Source organism: Pelobates fuscus, chromosome 10 (assembly GCF_036172605.1).
Source record: "Pelobates fuscus isolate aPelFus1 chromosome 10, aPelFus1.pri, whole genome shotgun sequence".
Taxonomy (NCBI): domain Eukaryota; kingdom Metazoa; phylum Chordata; class Amphibia; order Anura; family Pelobatidae; genus Pelobates; species Pelobates fuscus.
In genome coordinates, this window is record NC_086326.1 from 64,266,311 (window position 1) to 64,286,001 (window position 19,691).

Genomic DNA, 19,691 nt, shown 5'->3' on the forward strand with positions numbered 1-19,691 from the left:
GCAAATATCAGGGATTGTGACTGCTTTGAAGGGGTTAAATTTATGGTAAGAAAAGAGAAAACTGTGAGGCAAACTGCTTTATATAATTAACAACGAATAAAATGTCCTTATTCCCTTAGGTATTATCACTGGGTCGAATTTCCTTCTGTGTGATCTTTGAAGAATATGTTTTTTTTATAATTTAGACAAATATAAAAAAAAAGACTTGGCTTTCACACTGATGATACTAAACAGTCATCTAACGTATTTGAAATTACATCAAATATTTAATCACACATATAAAGTGTTATGTACTTGCCAATCCTAGCCCAAGGAAAGCATGATTAATTAAAAAAAATGTCTATTGAAAACAATTAGTGCTGTCTAACCATTTATTAAAAAGCTTACAGCTACAGCAAAAAAAATAAAAAATAATATTAAATAAAAATCAACAGATAAATAATGCATCCTTTTCTTTGTTTTCCAAGAAACATGGATATTTTTTTGGCCTAAATAGAGAGAATAAAGATTGATATAAATTTAATTATTATGTCTTTGTCTTTCCCTTCCTCAAAAGTTATGTGTTCCAAGATTTGTGTTCGAGTTGTGGAGCACGTTTGTTTGAATCGGATATGCAAATGTTGGCACAAAAGTAAAAAATCCTTGTGTTTGGTTGGTTGATGGATGTGACAAATATGTCTATTTTACCGACTGTTGAAAACTCAACCAGTCTTCCTCTGCAAAGTTGGACTTTTGCCATTTTCCTTAAAAGGACAAAATCTCACTATAAAGAAGTTTCACTCCGTGGAGACATACCACAGAGCAGCTCCTAGCCAGACCAAAGTTTGAGAATGACCTTGCACTGCAAGCAAGGGGGGAAAAATACTGTGTACAATATAGGACTATTGCTTTCCTGACGAGCCAAAAAGCCATTTCACAAGCACGAGTGGAATCGGGGAACATTGCAGGGAATCTAACAAGAGAAACACAAGTCGGACTGTCAGAAACAGCTGGCTTTCTTCAAATATAAAAATTCCCATTTCCCAAACGTATTATTAGTAAAATGCAGTTTTTATACACTGAGAGGATATATTTTTTACATAGTGGAATCGTGCTGGTTTGTCCTTAAAGTTTCAGGGATATTTTGTTTCTTTGAAGGGTTTTGTATCGATAGAATTACAGCTCACGTTACATAAGATGCCTATTATCTACGTACAAATTAGGCATTCTGTATAATGCTTAGAAATTGTGAAGAATGCCTACGGGGTATCAAAGCAAAATGGAAAGTCACTGTTCTCGACAAAAACAAAGTACAAAGTCTGATATGCTTGTGTTAAACAAAAACTGTATGCCATCCCACAAAATGAAAAGCATCGGATTTGAAACTTTCATAAACATTACCCTTTCCCAAAACACTCAGAAAGTCATATCTACACTTTACGTTAAAGGAAAACTAAAGTGTTAGGAATACAGCTTCGTATTCCTAACACTATAGTGACCTGTGGACACTCCTCTCCCCGGCAACTCAGCTAAAGGGTTAAAAAAAAACCTTTAGCCACTTACCTGATCCCAGCACCAATGTCCCTCAGCACTGGGTCGGGGCTCTGTCTCCACTGACCATGTGGGCTAATGCGCATGCGCTGTGAGTGCTGCGAGCGCATTAGCCACTCCCCATATGGGGATTTACCTGACGCTCAATGTCCTCATGCAGTTCGTGAGGACGTCCAGCGTCATTTAGGGGACCTAGAGTTTGCTAGCATCCAGGAAGTAACTCTAGTGGCTGCCTGATTGACAGCCACTGGAGGCGGCCTTAGTCTTGCAAGTACTAATTATTGCAGTTCTTCTAAAATTGCAATTATGTACATTGCAGGACTAGGTGGTACAAGGACATTGCCATCTACTTCAATTAAATGAAGTGGGAAGGAGGGGAGATGAGAGGAGAAGGAGAAGAGAAAAAAAAACAGTTTATATATTTATTGCAAAAACAAATTAAATAAGATGAAGACAGAAAAATATTTTTTAGATTTATTCATTCACTCACTCCAAGCAACCTATTGTGGAGATGTAAAATATAGTGATTTACTTTGCTATTATTAATATCATACTATTATCTTCAATCCTTCTAGAAGATTGCGAATAACTTGTGAAATAAAGGGGGTGAATGATAACCAACAAAAGCACATGGTATGTGTGATTGGATAAAATCAATGACATTACTCAAATACCTTGATCAAAAATATTTGAATGTATGCTGTAGCTATGTTTGGGAATCCAGATTCTCGAACTGGCAGCTAAAGGTGAAAAAATTAAAAATAAATAGGTCCACATATGGTTATGCCACCAAAAACATATCGCCATGCCATCTCAGACATTACTGAAAAGTCAGCATGAGATCTGGCACGGAAAAGAGATTAGCATGGGAAGTTATTTCTATAATTGCAGAGTGATGTATTTATTAGGAAGAGAGTAAAATAATAGACACCCAAGATAGCTCAGTGGTTCGTGCTCCTCCTGTGTCGGGTCCTCGGTCATAGACCGAGGACCCGACATGTTAGTCTGCCCAAAGGTAGTGCAGCACGGAGGTGTGATTAGGGTGTGCCCAGGCACACCCGGCACACCCCGTGCGCACGCCTATGGCTCTAGATGCAGTAACTCAGGGTTGAATTTTAGATTTTAACACAGACTCTCATACTTTATAGATCAATGAAACTAGCAGCAATTAATTTGATATAAAAGGCACTAAACTACATACTTAAAGTAGTGATAAATAATATATGTCCTGTTCATGAAATTAATAATATTAATTGTATGTATGCAATATGTAATGCAGACTAAGTTTTGGGTGGGTTACATATATAAAAGTGACAGGTCTGTTTAGTAAAGACTGAATGGCGAAGTATTCTTTAAACAAGCCATAATTGTGTCTGTATTATTATTGGCTCAGAGGATACATGGGGTGACGGACCCACCGCTGGGCTGTAAGTGGTGCTATATCAAAGAAAAAGTTGAACATTCTAGTGTGGGGTGGGAGAGTATTATCCAATATGAGGGTGGACATGCCAGTATTCTAACCTTTTAAATCAAGGTGAACGTCTGTTTGGTTGGCTTCTCTTCTCACGAGACATGACTGGCAATATTAAAGGGACACTCCATTGTCACTTTTTAGTAGATATTCCCCAAATGAAAGCTTGCATGCATTTAATAGTGCATTTTTTTCCATAGGGGTAGATCTATACACAGCTTGAAAAAACTTTAATTTTTTTTTCTTAACTGCTGCCCTTGCAAACAACTTTTGCCCAGCTTTTCTGTGGTTGTCCAATCACAGCCTTTCCAATGCAGCTCAATTAGAAGACTTTGAAAAGGAGGTGCTCTAAGCAATTAACTGCTTCTTGAGTTTCGTTCCACTGGTTCCAGGAAGTAATAAGACAGATTGTCTGATTGACAGATCAGGGGTGTAACAAGGTTACTTTAGTTTTAATATAAAACTAATTGCAACCATAACACTATAACATTAAAGAAATATTATTAATTTAATATTAAAAGAACATTCTAGGCACCAGAACAACTTCATCTGAATTAAGTTGTTTTGATGCCAGCAGGCCCCTGGAGGGATTGTGGAGACATGACGAGGGAGTTTTACATTTTAGAGAAAAGTAGTTTACCTGCAGACCAGTCCTTCCCTGCAGAGTGTTGATTTTACAGACCACCAGCTCAAGCAAAAAGGCGGCAAATTAACCCTGCAATGCTGATCTTGCAAGGTCACTGTGCCAATGGGCTGCTAGGCATACCACATGAAGTATGCAATCTGCAAAGAAATGATGCCTTGATGATGTAGCCTACAGCTCCTGTATCACTAGGGTCTGGGGACAAATGTTGAATGTCTCCCATCCACCCTTTTTAGTCACTTCAAAGAAAAGCAGAAACATTTATCGAGAGACAGGAGATAGTCCAGCAGTGTCCTCTGCAGAAAATGCTAAGCCTAAACATTTTGCAGAATCTATTTGCGGACTTAAGATGTGAAAAATCAAACAGCCATAGACTGAGAATGTATGATATACTAAATAGACTCTACGACACCAAAGCTTAATATGCATTATCTTCTTACAGGGGGCAATTGCCACTTGAGATTGTATAGTTAAACATAAGTGATTTTACAAAAATGCCAGAAGAAAAGGCATTGTGCACATAGATCTCTAGAGAACTTGTTATGCTTTAAATTTGGAAGAATGGAGTTTTAGTTGCTACAATAAGAAATACATTATTACAGCTGGTGACTAATGCACAAAACAGCCTTCCAGTAGAGGTGGCTAGCGCGTTTGTAATAGGCTCTTCAAGAAATGCGTAGGATGTCGGAGATGGACCTACAACAATCAAAGTAAGTATTAAAACAAAGAATCAAAACCAGTATGCGCTTTTAAACTAAACCTATTGCAGAGTTAATCCAGCAATATATTTTCTTACCTGCCGTTTAATGCTGCAGTTATAGGTTTTAATTTTAAGTACCACATAAAATGATATGAAACTCCTCTCAGTATTACAGCAGGGGTAAAAAAAAAATAAATAAAAATAAAAAAAACAATGATTATCCCTTCACAGACCATTCAATGGTAAAATGCATGGGGTTAAACAGTCATTGTGACTTCCTGCAACAAATGTGGCGTTATCAGAAAATAGGAAACACACTGACCCAAAATAAGGATAAGATGCTTCAAATGTGTGATAATGTACAGGAATGATTGTATCATACATACTGCCACAACATTATCACTATAATATTAGTAAGGCAGGTCATTCTACATCTGATGAAAAGGGGTAAACTCTGAAATTGGCACCAAAAATAAGTATTGGACCTTACCTCCTTGTACACTTCATCGAGATCTTTTACTCATCATTTTGGTCTTTTGCTTGTATGTAGAAAACTACATACAAGTTTCAAAAGACATCACTTCTTGTGTCTGTAAGGCAGATATTCTTTTCAAGCACTAATTTAAAGTGAACTTCCCTCTCTTTTTGCAGTGGACCATACATCTCAATATTCTAGTAATGTGTATTTAAAGCGAAGGTCCATGGTCAGATAGAGAGTTCCTTTCCAGTGTTAGACAAACTGGGGAACTGAATATACTGTCAAAACAGTACAGAAATATAAAAAAAAAAAAAAAAAATTTAATGAGGAAAAGATTTATACGTTTCAGGTTATCCAGTTTCTCTGCGCATCCACAGCATCATTGCTCCTGATCTTCAATGCCTGCTGTACTGTTGGAGCTGCCCCTCGAGTCAATATTTGGCTTTGCACACTTGCACCGTTTGGTATCACAACTATCACACTGGCTAAAAAGGTTGATATTTACTCAATTCCTCTCCATGAACAGTGCATTGCCCTGTTATGTTTTCTCTTTGAGTCCGATAGTGTGCACCTTATTGTTACGATTCCTTGGTATTTTGACCCTGGCTAGTTTATTGACTTTGTGTACCTTTATAATCCTCATCCTTTGCCTGTCTAAGGTCAGAGTAGCCTGTTTCCATGACCTTGGCTAGTTTAACATATTTATCGTGTTGGCTTTTTCTGGTTTACTGCCTAACTTTATTGCGTTAATCTCGACCAACCGTATGGACCAGTAATAGGCTCTGTCGAACCTCGACTTTGCGTTCTGCGTGTTGGTGCCTACCCTTACCCTGACATTACGTGTCGCATGAATTATGCAAGTACGTATGCAGGTGTAAGGTTTGTACTTAAGTGTAAAAGAATGTACAGAAAACTGTGTAAATGCAACTTTGAAACAACGTAACAAACAGACAAAAGGATTGCAAACTCTACAGTTGCTTTATGACTTACTATACTTTATAAAAATAAGAATTTATATAAACTGTAGGTTTGAAGAAGGCCATAGATAGAGGCTTGCCCAACAGAATGTGATATCGCATACAATCACTAGAGTTATGAAAGTTCCCTATAACCCAATATTTTATTGTTCGGAGATCTAAGATTAGTAGTTAGGCAAAGATTTTAGGATAGCAATAGTTAACCTTGGTAACACAAATGTCTGTGTACTTCATTTCCATTAATGCTTAGCCATCATATTGGCTGGTTGAACATCATGCGAAATGCAGTATGCAGACATCAGAGGGTGGCACAGCAAGTTTAGCCATCACTTGGTTAATGTTAATGATTGAAATGCAAGTGCCGAGAGGTTAACAGTAAAAGTATTAGTGTTTGCGATAAGGAATAGGGGGTTAGACGATACTTATTACTTTCATTTTACAGCCTTCTGCAACAGGGGTATGCAACATTTGGCACACAAGATGTCAGTGGAGACGTAGTCCACAACAACTGGAGTGCCGAATGTTGTCTGACCCTGTACTACATTCTCAGCCATAACAAAAGATTCTAATCCCAAACATGCACTTTTCTCATTGGTGCAAACCAACTGTCTCACACAGGGTCATGCTAATATAAATCTGTTAAAAAATGTAAGGATGCCCACAATAGGAGACAGGGTTCACTGGAAACAAAAAGTCAAATAAGACTATTGCGTAAATGAGAAAAAGAAGAATAGCATGTGATAGGGAGAAGACAGACAAGGAATGAAATAAAGAAGAGTAAAGGAATATTATCACTCCGTGCCTGACAGCACAACATTCCAGCGTTAGCCTCCTGTTGCTAAGCAACCACATATAGCCTCCATTGCTAGGCAGACAGAATAGAATATGGTTATGCCTCAAAATCAGCCAACAGCAACAACAGAAACATACATTGTGTTTTGCCGTCAATCCCACAAGGAAATCAGACCCGATTATTAAATAAATGGGGAAGAAAAAACGGTTTTATGACGAAATTGGCATAGATTTGTAGTTATGTCAGCGTCAACCAGAATACGCATAGCACATTGAATTAACCTAGTAAAAAATTAATGTTATTTTAACACTTGGGTTGCTAAAAGGCGGTGTTTTAATCTTTCCTCAGGCTGAAAGATAACTGCAATAATAAATAAATAATTCAAATAGGTATCGAGGTATCTTATTGTTATGAAAAAATGTCAAAGTGGAAGCTTTTCAATGACACATGCAGATGCATGCAAGTTTGTGCATTGATCACCTTTCAACTATACAAAAAGTGTAAACATCTAGACTCCAGAGAAAAATAAATGTGTAGGTTTGTTGTGTGTTTTTATTTTTTAAATTTTTAGTTGTGGCTGTTTTTTATTTTTTTTTTACATTCTTTAAGTGATTGACATTGGCAATCCCCAAGGATTTTATAAACTGGTCCTGCTGTTCTAGCTTAATTCTGCAGGATTTTATCACCCTCTCTGGGGAGTGCATTCAACTAACCCACGCTGTGATTATATAAACTGCAGTCAGCAATGACTGGATATGTATAAATCTGATGAACTGCATTGTGTGCTCAGAAATGAAACGGAATCTTAGAAAGATGTGAATTTGTATTTTGTTGTTTTTCAATATGTGTGCTGCATTATCGTACCATTTTTTTTTATTGTATTTATTTTTTTGCCAAAAGCTTTTCTGAATTGCATAAAATGATTGAAAAACTAATCTTTTATTGATCCAGTATCTTTGCTCCCATTTCAAGCTAAAAACAGCAGAATCTGCTACCTGTTAACCTGCTGAGAGGTGATTCTATTGCTCGGATTGTTGGCAGCATACTGATAGCAAGTGAGCCTATTTTCAGAACGCCATGTGTTCTGCAATATATTGAAGTGTGAATTTTAATAATACTGAGTGAAGACGAACTGAAAAGAGAATTAATTACATGCAAAACAAATCACGTTTAAAAAAAAAAAAAAAAAAAAATGCCTGGTAGCTGAATATAAGTATTCTGTGTGATCTGCAAGTCAAGCTCAAGAGTCAATTCTCCTTAAAAGCATACGGATTGTATTCTGATAACATCAAAAGTTTTGCCTAGTTTCAATGGAGATAACCACTCAGGTTTGAAACTGCTTTCCAGATCTAGGTAGACCCTAAAGACTAAAAAAAGAACACATTACAATGGAAATCATTATAATGGAGTTGGAATAAGCTACAAAGCAGCATATCTAATCTCATACTATGATGGGACCACCAACTGTCAATAATGCCCCATCCAATCAAGTAGATGGATACAATGTTTAATACGAATACAGCTTGTGAAATCAGGTTAATACAACCTTGTCAAAGTCTACTCACGCTGTAAAGACCACTATTTATAACCTCGTTGAAGTCTATAGCCTAATTTGGCAAAGCAAAGATCCCCATTTATTGAAGATCGTGTCAAGTCAATGGGTGAACATATTTTCAGATTTCTGAAAGTGGGTATAACACCCCTCACACCCCTTTTTTGATTAAGTGATTTATTTAGTAGATTAGCAGATCAGAAATATCTTGGTATGCGAAAAGATTGAGCAATTTGAACTGTTGGCTGAATTTTTCAAACACGTGTTCTGTAGATTGCATATGCTTGACGAAGAAAGACCACTTGCTACACGTGACAGAAATGCCTCGTTCTCATTGGTTCCATCATCACCAGTATTAATAAGTCATGGTCATAAATTATTTTACTGTCAAGATTTTAGAGATGGCAATAATTAATCCTTATGGTTGACAAGCATGTATGGTATACAATTAAAACCCACCATAGTCTTTGATCTTTTCTAATTAGAATATATATATATATCAACAAAGACACTTATACCTCCTGTGATTTGGAGACCTTTTATCCCCCTTAAATATATGAAGTTTGGAATCCTCAGGCCTTCTCTTGATAAATATATCAGAACATCAAACCGATGGGGGATATAATGGGTGTGCAAATGATCTTTGATGTTTCAGAATTCCTAGAATCATTTAGATATGTATAATGAGCTTGCACATGAGACTCAGTGGGGAGATCTTCTTAAGTAACTTTGGTTTGGAAAATAAATTAACATGGTATTTTTACACATTTGAAAGCTACAAGAAGAGGGGTTACAATTTTAACCCCTTCATTAAAGTGGACAAGTTCAGACTTTCACTGTAACAATGGATTTGACTAACTAATTGACTTGACTCTAAATAGTTAAAAGTCAGCGAAGCAATCCTGAACTTTCTTGGAGCCAATCTGCCATTGTATTTTTTCTCTGGAAACAAGTCATTGATTATTAGTATTATTTATAAAGCGCCAACAAATTCTGCAGTGCTGTACAATGGGTGATATGTCACCTGGACCTGTGGTTTGTGGGTTTGCTAACCAGCCCATAACCACTAGTCACTGACGGAATTCTAATTACCTTTATTCAGTGCAGTGACTACCTAACAATCACCACCTACCACAGATTTCAATTTTCTGCTTCTCTGATTCACACTAGCTGCAGTAAGATTAGCCAACACATCTTTAGTGCCCTGGCTTTAACCTAAAAACCTCAGGCGGATCTAGGGGGAGACTGTCATTGTGAAGCTGTAGATGTCAAAACAGTTCTGAGTTGTGCATCAAAATGTGGATCATTAAATTATCAGGCCTTCGTTAAAAAAAAAAAAAAAAAAAACACACATTATATATATTTTTCACCTATAGCTTTAAACAATAGCCCACATAGTAAATCACTACACATCATACTGGGCACACATGGTTGAAATATTAATATGAGCTTGTAGTCGTAAAATCCTTTTTTTTTTTTAAATGATAGAATGCAATACACATTCTTATTTGCCCTTTTCACAATCAAAGGGTTAAAGCACTACCTGCCTTGCGATATTTTTGCATAACAATTGTTGAGTGGCAAGTTAGCAGTAGTTGTGGTGTGAAGGGATGGGATCTAGTGATAAAAATTAAGGTATCTATAAAATTAAAGGTACCAAGTGTATTGAAATCTAGGGAATGGGGGTGGGGGAGTAGGGAATCTCACCCAACTGAAGTTGCAGTGAACTAGCTGCTAATGCAACAATGTGTGACATTAATTTGCATATATTCACATAAGGTAAAAAAGTCTATATAAAATCACATACCTTGGCATCGGACAACAACACACAGATGGGAGTAGTTACTGTGGGATATTTTTTTTTTTTTTTTTTTGTGAATTGTGTAAAAAAAATAAAAAAAGGGTAGAAATGTGCATTATAGCCCAGAGAGGAACAGTGTTAGTTAGACATAATTTCTGAAGATGAGAACAGAAATGGAAAGCGGAAGGTGCAGGAGAACCGTCTATAGACACAGGTGGATAGACATAGACAATACAGAGAGCACTGCACTAGCACAGACAGGATGGACATAAGGCTAAAACCCAGCTGCTTACTGTGGGCTCTTGGGGTAGAAAGGAAGAGTGACATGGCTGAGATCTTGGATGTCAAAAGCAGTTGGCTCGGCTGATATAGCCTGCCTCTTGGTCCTCTGTTCCCCCAAGGTGTTGGTGGTCTGTTTGTGGACCTGTTGGGTAGCTGGTTTGATAACAGAGCGATACTTATCCAGCTCATTCTGCAATCTCTGGATCAGCTCGTCCTTCTGGTCCAACTCTAGCTCCAGCTCATCTATGAGAGCATCCCTCTGCCTCAGTTCCTCGATCTTCTCCTGCAGAGCATACTGCAAGTCCCTCAAAGTGCCCATAATCCCGGCAGGGGCTCCTGCTGCCTTTCCTTCTCCCTTCGTCGTCTTCCCGATCAGTCGTGAACCTCCCAGAGAGAGGATGTACCAGTACCCACTTTACCCCAACTTTTGCCTCCTCAACCCGTACCCTTGGTGAGGACCTCCTTGGAAGGACACCAGAGGTTTCCTTAGCTCCAGAGGGGAAGGTGGAGTTTCAGGTCCCGATCCCTCAATATGGAACTTCAAGGTTTGTTTGCAACTTAGTATTCCTGGGAGTTCTAGAACCCTGTGTGCCCTCAAACCATGGGTAGATACTCCCTAGACCAGGACTTGCCACTTGTCAGATCCAGCAGAGGTTCCACTAATGTGGAGCAGCTGAAGAAGAACCACCTTCCCTATTCTGGAAATAGATTTCCACTACCCCAACCACAAAAAAAAAAGGAGGAGGAAAAAAAAATAAAAGAAAGAAAATTAAAAAAGGATGTTCCTCTGAGCCCCTGGGAAATCGCTGTACAGATCCTGGAGATCTCCTTCCACCTCACAGCTCCTGGAGAGAAGTCTGCAGCTTGCTGTGTCCGCATGTGACTACTACAATGTGTGGCAGAGGCAGTCACTGGCTGAGCCAGGAACATCTGCATGCATGATCTCTAACTATAAGAACAAAAATCCCCTCCCCTCCTCTCCCTGACCGAGCTGGGCTGGTGTGAAGGGGGATCTCGCTGTGTCTGCGTCAGGCTGGGTATAGGAGGAGAGGCAGAGAGAGGCACCAGGAGAAGGAGTCACAGACACACACATACAGAGACACAGGCAGAAAGGGGGCGGCTGCAGGAGCTCATCCTCCCTGCTCTCCCTCTCTCCCTCTCCATCTCTGGAACCTCTCCAATATGTTATCCTAGCTCACCTTGGCACACTGCATGCTTAGAACTTCACCTCCTACCACGCACAGCCAGCCAGGAGGGTGACTGCACAACTGCTCATAAACATGGCATCAGGAGAAAGGTGGCTTGGCATAGTAGGTGCCAAGGTGAACCAGACCCAGCTCCTCATTCCTCACAATACCTGTGCTGCTGTCACACGCAGATTAACCATTTCATGGCTTTTTAACTATTTAATTGCTGTTGCTACGAAGGGGATTCATTGTCCTTTATTCTCTCTCTCTCTCTGGGGTTGAGAAGGTGCATGTTAACCCTTCCAATGCATTATTTTACTGCATTTGCCCTTGGCTCCCTCTGCTCTCCCATGGCTCCCAGGTAACACCTAACATCCAGCTGTTCCAAGATAATTCAGTGTAAACCCTTTTAAACTGTCTCACTCGTTCTATCGCTGGAACTAACGCCAAGTCTGCAAGAATCAATTTACTCATTCTGCCTCTGACACAGATTAAACTGGATTTTCGTTGATTGTGGAGAGAAAACGAAGTCCCGTAGATTTACTGCACTCCTTCCCCCTTTTTTGACAGGTGTACAGGCAACACTTCCTGACACTTTAAACAGAGGCTGCTGTGTGCCCACATGGTTCCCATGATTCTGTATTGATCACAGTGCCATCCAACTTCTCATGGATTTATTTGTTTCAGTGTGTACAGACCTAAACGTGCTTCCAAAGATAACACTACAAGTAGGACATCGTTAAAGCAAAATGATTCAGGAGAATTAAGTTAATGATGGGAAGCTGCTGCATTTGGATTTTATGTAGCAAGTCATGTGTTTTCAGTAATGTATGGAAATGACACACACAGGGATTACATGGTATAAAGTGGATGCAGAGGTTAAAAGGTAATCACTGTGCCCCTCAGCTACATATAGTTTCCCATGAGCCTTAGAGGTACTAGAACAGGAGAGATCTGTGGGAATATAGGTCTGGATACTTCAATGGGATCTGCAGTTCTGCTCTAAAAAAGCTCTGCTGGCTTTAGGGTAATCTGTATCCATTCCTATTGCTCTCCCTATTGTCTGTTATTGTGGACAGGGCTGGATTTACCCCCCCAAGGCCAGCTTCCTCAATACGTACATACATATATATATATATATATATATATATATATATATATATATATATATATATATATATATATATCGATCTATATATATATATATATCCATCGCATAGACAGATATGGGGAGCTATATATTCCATTGTACAGTGCTACGGAATCTGATGGCACTATATAAATAATAATAATGGACTGGACTAATCCGGCTACAAGCTCTACTTGAACACTAGAGAGATATAGCTCTCTCTCTCTCTCTCTGCGTATATGCACACACACACACCTGAAACCAAGAGGGCTGCACTCACCTGAACGTGCATACATTATAGGATGCTGCTAGGGCCAAAATATACAAAATACACAATCCAGCACACTCGCTTATTCACTAAACAATGATTTCAAATCTTAGAGATTGTAATCATTTTATTTAAAAACACCTCACCTAGGCAAAAAATAATGGGGGTTTAGTTACATTATATGATCATATACTGCATAAGCCTGCCACAACGTCAATGTACCCCATTCCTAGCAGGTCCTACTCTAACAGCCTAATGCTTGCTCTTATGAGATTAATCCACTTACTTGGGAAATACTTCTTTACTGGGACTCTCTGCAAGTCAAGGCTAAATTAGGTCCTGGAATGAGGCACCTGTGACAGGGAGGGGTGCAAAACCAAGGAGTTGGCTAGACTCCCAAATATATAAATGAAACCAAGAGGCTGCACTCACCTGAACATGCTTACATTATAGGGTGCTGCTGGGGCCAATATATAAAAAAACACACAATCCAGCGCACTCGCTTATTCAATAAACAAGGATTTCAAATCTTACAGATTTGAACTCATTGTTTAGTGAATAAGCGAGTGCGCTGGATTGTGTATTTTATATCTATCTATCTAGTGTTCAAGTAGAGATTGTAGCTGTATTAGTCCAGTGATGTAGATGTAAAAAAAACAGATAAAATATGTATCTTGGAATACCTTTTTTATTGGACAGCAGAATTTTTTTAATGACAAGCTTTCGGGAAAACCACTTTGAATTCTATTTGTCGTCTTGCTCAGAAATGCTTTAGACTTGAGAAAGGGAGGTTCTCCCGAAAGCTTGTCATTGAAACATTCTGTTAGTCCAATAAAAAAGGTATTAGATACAAATGTTCTGTTTTTTTTGTTTTTTTTTTTTACACACACACATTTTTTTATATATATATATAATATATATATATATATATATATATATATATATATATATAATCTCCCCATATCCGTCTATGCGACTAGTTCTAGTTAAACCTGCGTGGGGGCTGTTTGTGGTGTTGTGTTTGTGGTGGGAAGCTGCTTGTGATGTTGCATGTTTTTAGGGTGGTTTATGTTTGTGGGCGTGGCTGCTTGATGTGTTGCTTTTGTAAGCGTAGGCTAATTGTGGTTTTCCTTATTTCTGGGGAAGTTGCTTGTGGAGTGGTGTGCATGTGCGGGGATGCTGCTTGTGGAGTGGTGTGCATGTGCGGGGATGCTGCTTGTGGGGGGAGGCTGTTGTGGGGCTGTATGAGGTGTAGTAGGTGTGTGCATGTAAATAGGGGCTGAATGTAGATTTAAGCTCTGGTGTGTGTCATTTAGCATATGGGCTTATGGTGTGTTTGGGGGAGTAAGAGCAGTAGGGTGTCTATGGGGAATAGAAACATAGAAAGTGACGGCAGATAAGAACCATTCGGCCCATCTAGTCTGTCCAATTTTCTAAATACTTTCATTAGTCCCTGGCCTTATCTTATTGTTAGGATAGCCTTATGCCTAATAGGGGCAGTAGAGTGCATTTGGGTGAATATATGCTTAAGAGAGAGTGAGTGAGTGTGAGTGTGTGTGTTATACCATAGGGCCTGTATGGTATAACTACTTACAATGAGGGTTGGGGGTGCCTGGGTACTCCTGGCACCGTAACAATGCGCTAGGAGATTATGGTGCTTGGCGTGTTCCTTGAAGAATGTTTATAGAATGGCACCCTCTATCCTAGACTTGGTTTTAATATCTAGCTTGAAATGTATACATAGGTTTCAGGAGTACATGTGTACCATGGATTTGGCAGTTAAGCATTATTCCTGTGGTCTTTATTGCAGATTCCTACCCAGATTCCATAACTACAGTGTAAATGTATATGTTGCTGTGAACTTGTGACAAAAGTTCTGAAGATTTGATTCACTTTTAAAAATGTTGCTAAACTTACTAATAACAATGCAACAATCTACAGCATTTCAAAGGCTTAAAGCCACCCCAATTCTAAACAAACCCCTACACCCACTAATGTTAAAAATGTAAGCTCTGCCCTTAATGCCAACATAACCAGCTAGGCTCATTGTAGAAATGGCACTACACTCTTCAAAACACAGCATTGTTTCAACAGTGCTCAAAAGAGGCTTTGCATTTAAACATGGAGTTTCAATAGTAACATGTTAAATGCATAAAACACAATATTGAAAAACACCAAGACAAGCTGCACGTTTAAAACCAGCAGGTTTATTAACAAATATTATAAACTGTATACAGCAAGCCAGGTAAACACAAGTGTAGTAGTAGTAATAATAATAGCAATAATAATAACAACAATAAAATGTTTAATACCCAAGTGTTTCCCCGGTATCCTTTGTTACTGTGTGTATTTTTCTTTTTTAATATTTGCTAAACAAACTGTTTGTTTTATATTTGTGGCTTGCGGTGCTGTTTTGAGTAAGATCCATCAGCTAGTTAAATTTGATTTTTTTTTTGCTATATCGACGCGGTTATTGTTGCATGGGAGATGTCTGGTTAAACCCAATGGGAAGATAAGTATGGCATGCTGCCACTGAAGTAAGCTCCGATACACTGTTGGGTACATGTTTTTTTTCTCTATTAAATTCACATCTGCCTATTTATGAAACATAACTGTGTGCATCGATACAGTGCTGATTCTAGTGTATTTAGGGTGGAAGTGTAGATTTAGAGTGCAAGCTTTCAAGATCACTGGTCTGTTCTTCAGCTTTCATTTTGATGGCTAGATTCGATTAAAAGATAACTTTGGTAACTGAATAGCAGTTATCACACAGACACCCGAGCGAAAAATCCTGCTCTGTTACTGGAGTTCTGCTAATCTCTCATAAATAGTATATAGCCCTATCTGGTAAGTTGCCTAATAAATATTAATTTGTTTGACATGTGTACACATTGACACTCTTTATAGCCATCAAGACTTTGCATAATATGTTCCATGTTTACAGAGTGGCTTTGATTGTACCATTTAAAGGGAAACTATAGTGCCAGGAAAACAACTGCTTCTGTCACTTACCTGGGTCCAGCGCCGATAACACTCGGCGTTGGTCGGGTCCACCTGCTCTCCTCCTCCACCGAAGTCAGCCGATGGGGAGACCTAATGCGCACGCATGGCAATGGTGGTCCTCCCATTAGCATTTCCCCATAGGAAAGCATTTTACAATATTTTCCTATGACGTTTTGGATGATGCTGTGTGTCCCTATACCCATTGTACAGCGCTACGCAATCTGATGGCGCTTTATAAATAAAATAGTAATAATAATATGCATAGCATGAGGATGTCCAAAGTCATTGAAACAGCCCGGATGTCCCTCTAGTGGACACTCCACTAGTGGTGGAGTTAACCCTGAATGGTAATATTGCAGTTTCTTACAAACTGCAATAATTACCTTTGCAGGGTTACTGGATCTGGGACACAGCACCCAGACCACTTCCATGAGCTGAAGTGGTCTCGGTGCCTATAATGTCCCTTTAAGTCAGTGTTAACCGGTACGTTGATTCCACGATACTTTGTCATCCTATCAATGGTAAAGCAACATCATGCTGGGAATATACCTTGTTCAATACAATGTGCGGTTGGGTTGGGTTAATGTTATTATTTGAGAATGTTGCTCTGCCTGTGTTCTGAAATAATTGTTTATAAAGCCTCCAGCACTCACCACCCAGCATTTAATATTCACTTACTGTATATGGAACTGCTGCAAACTATTTATTAAGTCTTTCCTGAACTGCAGTTACTGTACCATGCTGCTGGCTCACACCATGTGTTCACAGTGATTAACAACCGACTCTGCAGGGGGGTGTTTGTCTTTTTGGCAGTGACATGGTTAACCACCCCTTTCTCACAATGCAGATGACATTTTTTTTATTTGATCCCTTCACTGATATAAACCAGGGGGAGGAGGTTTGATGTGTTAATTACTTTTGCCCAGTTCCTGCCAGGCAGACTAGCATACATTTACCACACATCAGAAACCACAGAAGACATCCAACAGAATGAACGTCTTAACAATGTTTACACGTAACCAGTGGTGTTTATGTGTAAATGGATCATACTTCCCAGCTGTGCAGAGATAACCAAGGCAAGTGGACCCCCTGGGCAATTCACCCTCCTGCTCCTTAGTGATATGAGATTTCTAGCTTTACACAAAAGTCTAAAATCGGGTTCACATGTAGGTTTATTTGGGGAAATTAGAAAAGTGGCCTAACGTGATTTGCAGTTATCTGCTGGCTGTGGGAAGTGTAAACTATTGCTATTTATTGTAAAAGTTGCTTGTGTGTTTACAGGGTTTAACCCCTTAAGGACACATGATGGAAATTTTCCATCATGATAGCATTTTATTTCTGAAGCGGTGCCCTTAAGGGGTACACTTTTCAGCTGAGTTAATTAGGGGAGTGGTTTCTTTGAACTGATTTTTGCACACCTATATAACCCACAGACTATGAGTTTGGACGCACAGGGATTAGAACACTATTTTAAATGTTGCAATTGTTTTAGTGGGACATGGTATAAGTGTTAGCAAGATTGGACATTTGACTCACTGCACATTCTGCTATATGTATACATGCATGGAAGAGTCTTTTCGGGGTACATAGCTCTGTGGTAAATGTGTGCGAGTGGCTTTTCTGGCAGCTCAGATTGGAGATCTGGAGAAGCAAAATTGCAACATTTAGGCAGATTGACAACCTCGAAAAGGGGTTATTGCGATCTGAGACCAGTAGTGGAGAGGGAGGAGATGAGACAGCTGAGGAACAGGCAGGTAGCTGGGTGACCGCAACAGTGGAAAGTGAGAGGGAGAGAAGCGAGGTCAATGCATGGCTGACGTCTTGGAGTAGGAAGGAGGGCTATGGATATTTAGATCATTGGGCCGATACTGCACTTTTTTATAATCTTTATCGCAGAGATGGATTGCACCTGAATGGAAGAGGGTCTGCTGTGCTGAGGGGGGAAAGGATGGCTTGAAGGTTTGAAGGGAGAAGGCCTGAAAGGTAGGAAAGGCACTGCGGTTGAGAGAGAAAGAAGTGAACGTGGGAGAATTATTTTCTTAACTGGTTAATCGCATAGAAAACTATCAGCTAAAAAGCAAGTTTTGGGGGTGGCCACAACATATTAGCACTTGGACCCCGTTTATAAATTATAGAGTTATACCAGACAATTATATCAGGCTGCAGCCTGTGTAAGTGAAGATAGTAATATTAAAGGGCATTCCAAGCACCATGCTATGTAGGTAATGGTATAAGGAACTGCAATGCATTCATCTCCCTTATGATCTGTTGCCTATAAATATATATATATAAAAAAATGTTTTAAATTTTTTTTTAAACAGTGAAACCATTAGCTCACACCCCTGTCCAGGGACATTTCTATCCTATAAACCTGTCAGTACAATGACGACAAGTTAATAACACCAGTGCTGCATAGTAATATGATAGACGTCTCAATAAACCACAAACACAGGTTTATTGGATTTTATGCACTATAAGACCAGGTAAACTTTTGTAGAACGTGCTATTCTGGTGTTCTTTGCCAACTAGTCTTAAATCGGGTCTTCGCAAATCAGTGTTTTGTACCTGGTATATTGCTGAGCTGTTCTGGTCTGATACCATTGATTGTAGCAAGCTTGATCTTCAATACAGATCTAAGGATGCAAGTGTTTTTAGGTTGTTTTTCCCCCAGCAGTAATCCTGAGTATTGCAAAGACAGATTTATTCTCTGGATATACATAAAGTGCTTAATAAGATAGGTTACTGTAAAGGTCTGCTCTGCACTATTTTTAAAAACAGTGAAACCATTGGATCTTTTGTATACGTAACATTAAAAGCAACTGCAGCATACATATCTACAGCGTTAAATGAGAAAGCAGATACCGCTATTAAAACCACTGCGCTGTTTTTCAGCTAAAGAATGTATTGTAAGGAGAGACCCTTGACAATAATAATGAAAATTAGTGCATAAGACATGTTCAATAGGATGGGATCCGCATACTCTGTTTACCAATATAATCCTGCATAAATTGCTTTTTTTATTATTATTTTAGTGGCAATCTCAAAAGGATCACCACCTGAGCTTGTTCTATTAATTTCCTGCTCGGGTTTAACCCACGGAGTGCCAGGAAATCTCAAATTGCACTCCTTAACACAATTCTTCAATGAAGCTTCTAAAATACAAACACAATAAAAGTGCTTCAGTTCATTTGCCCTGGCTAAGTAAAATAACCCCTTAAGGACAGAGCTTCAGAAGCTTGTCTTTCACTTAATGACAACGGCATTTTTTGCATTTTTTGCTATTTGCGTTCAACTGCAATTTGCTTTTTACTTATTCATTGCACCGACACATATTATATACCGTTTTTTAAAGGACAGAAAGGGCTTTAATTTGATGTAACACATATATATATAAATGCTTATTTATTATTAAAAAAATACAGAAATATGCAAAAAAATGAATTTTTGTGTGTTTTTTTTTACAGTTTTTGCAATAATAATGTGTACATAATTAGTGCAGGTTAAGGAAAGTAATTAAAAATAAATTCATTTAGTTGTTCTGAATTACAGAATATATAATGTGTCTGGGATTTTCAGTTTTTTTTGGTAGTTACAGGTCACAAAGCACAAGGAGTAAAACACACTTTTTATGTGGAGCGATTTTAGAATTTGGTATGTTTGTCTTGTAAGCCTAATAGCCATAAAAGAAAACAAAATTGCCACACAAAAGTATATATTTATATAAAGTAGACACCACAGGCTATTTACCTAAGGTTGTTTTGACACTTTCTACGTAGCCATTTTACCGCCAACCTCTGCTAAATATTGGAGTAAAATTGTGTTTTTTGGGGGTTTTCGCACACAAACTTATAACAAAGAACTTCTCATGTGTATTTTG

General features: G+C 38.7%; 1 protein-coding gene across 2 annotated transcripts in view; it reads right to left on the reverse strand.

The window, feature by feature from the left end:
• Nucleotides 1-19,691, reverse strand: part of PRKG1 (protein kinase cGMP-dependent 1) — a 927,484-nt gene that overhangs the window by 756,661 nt on the left and 151,132 nt on the right. Inside the window, exon 1 of one of the 2 annotated variants that reach the window (XM_063435054.1) lies at nt 10,239-11,262. The exons of the other annotated variant lie outside the window; for it this stretch is intronic. Coding sequence (XP_063291124.1) covers nt 10,239-10,546 — 308 coding nt within the window. The 5' untranslated portion in view covers nt 10,547-11,262. Of the gene's footprint in view, nt 1-10,238; nt 11,263-19,691 lie in introns of those variants that run through there. 2 annotated transcript variants of the gene reach the window in all.